At 34.3% G+C, this 1,048-nt stretch overlaps 1 protein-coding gene across 2 annotated transcripts in view; it reads left to right on the forward strand.

The window, feature by feature from the left end:
- The window catches only part of LOC111268757 (uncharacterized), a 4,626-nt gene that overhangs the window by 577 nt on the left and 3,001 nt on the right, over positions 1-1,048 (forward strand). For both annotated transcript variants that reach the window (XM_022847916.1, XM_022847917.1), the window contains exon 3: positions 292-442. In XM_022847916.1, coding sequence (XP_022703651.1) covers positions 292-442 — 151 coding nt within the window. The remainder of the gene's footprint in view (positions 1-291; positions 443-1,048) is intronic.

The raw sequence follows: 1,048 nt of genomic DNA on the forward strand, positions 1-1,048 counted from the left end.
ATATATAAATTTTCTTTATTTTATTGAACTACATGTTTATTAATAACTTTATACTCATAGGTATATTCCCTCAAGACCCTAAATTTCTTACTTTTCTGTGATAATCATTTGAACGTCAGAGAATGACAAACACATTTTTTGTATTTCTATGCCTCGGCGTGTGTCCACGACCCTCTTTTCATCCAGAAGTCTAGCTACTGTAAGATTTGCTTGTTCCGTATATTTTGCTATTTTTCGATGTTTTTTAGTAATATTTTAGAAATTATATTTTCTTCTGTTTTTTTTTTCTAGACCCACGGAAACCTCGAAGGGCTTCTGTAGAGCCGGTATTATTTCCAAGTCAACCTGATGACAACATAAAAAAGTCGACATCGATGCGTACGGCCACACAACAGACGTTAACAGAGATTTGCTCTGCTTGTGCAAAACCAATCACAGACAGGTACGATATCATTTGTCCATAAGCAGTAAACACAACGTTATCATTCATGCTTTAAGAAATCAGCTAAAACCATTTTTGCGAAATGTTTCTTGCCTAATTATGTTGAATTTACCCTATCAACATTAATAGAGAAATAAAATCTACGTAAATAAGGGTGACCGTAATTCCGTCTGTAATGGGGAGTTGTTTTTTATGCGATTAACCGCTGTCGATAAAAAGAACTCTTGCTTTGTCGGAAGCGCGAATAGGATATAGGGTAGCTGCAAAGTAATAAATTTAAAAACATATTAAGTTATGAATAGAAACACCGTATATTTAGCCATTTAATAACCTAATCCGATCTAAATAAGTTATTGACAATTTCCAGGTAGGATCACGCCCTTTTCAGGACAGTGAATTTTAAATGCACTGTTTCAACTGAATCTTCCAAGTCTTCCTTGAATTTGTCAGAAAAAACATAAGCGGCTTACGTGATGAACTTTATTGTAACTGTTTGCTCATACATTTTCATTTCTGTTCTTTTACTTAATCTGGGTTTCGTGAGAAACTGGACCTGAAATAGCTGAACTGATCTGAACCCGGTCGACTTTAACAAATTAACTTAAT

The sequence above is a fragment of the Varroa jacobsoni genome, unplaced genomic scaffold, assembly GCF_002532875.2.
Source record: "Varroa jacobsoni isolate VJ856 unplaced genomic scaffold, vjacob_1.0 scaffold_1318, whole genome shotgun sequence".
NCBI lineage: Eukaryota > Metazoa > Arthropoda > Arachnida > Mesostigmata > Varroidae > Varroa > Varroa jacobsoni.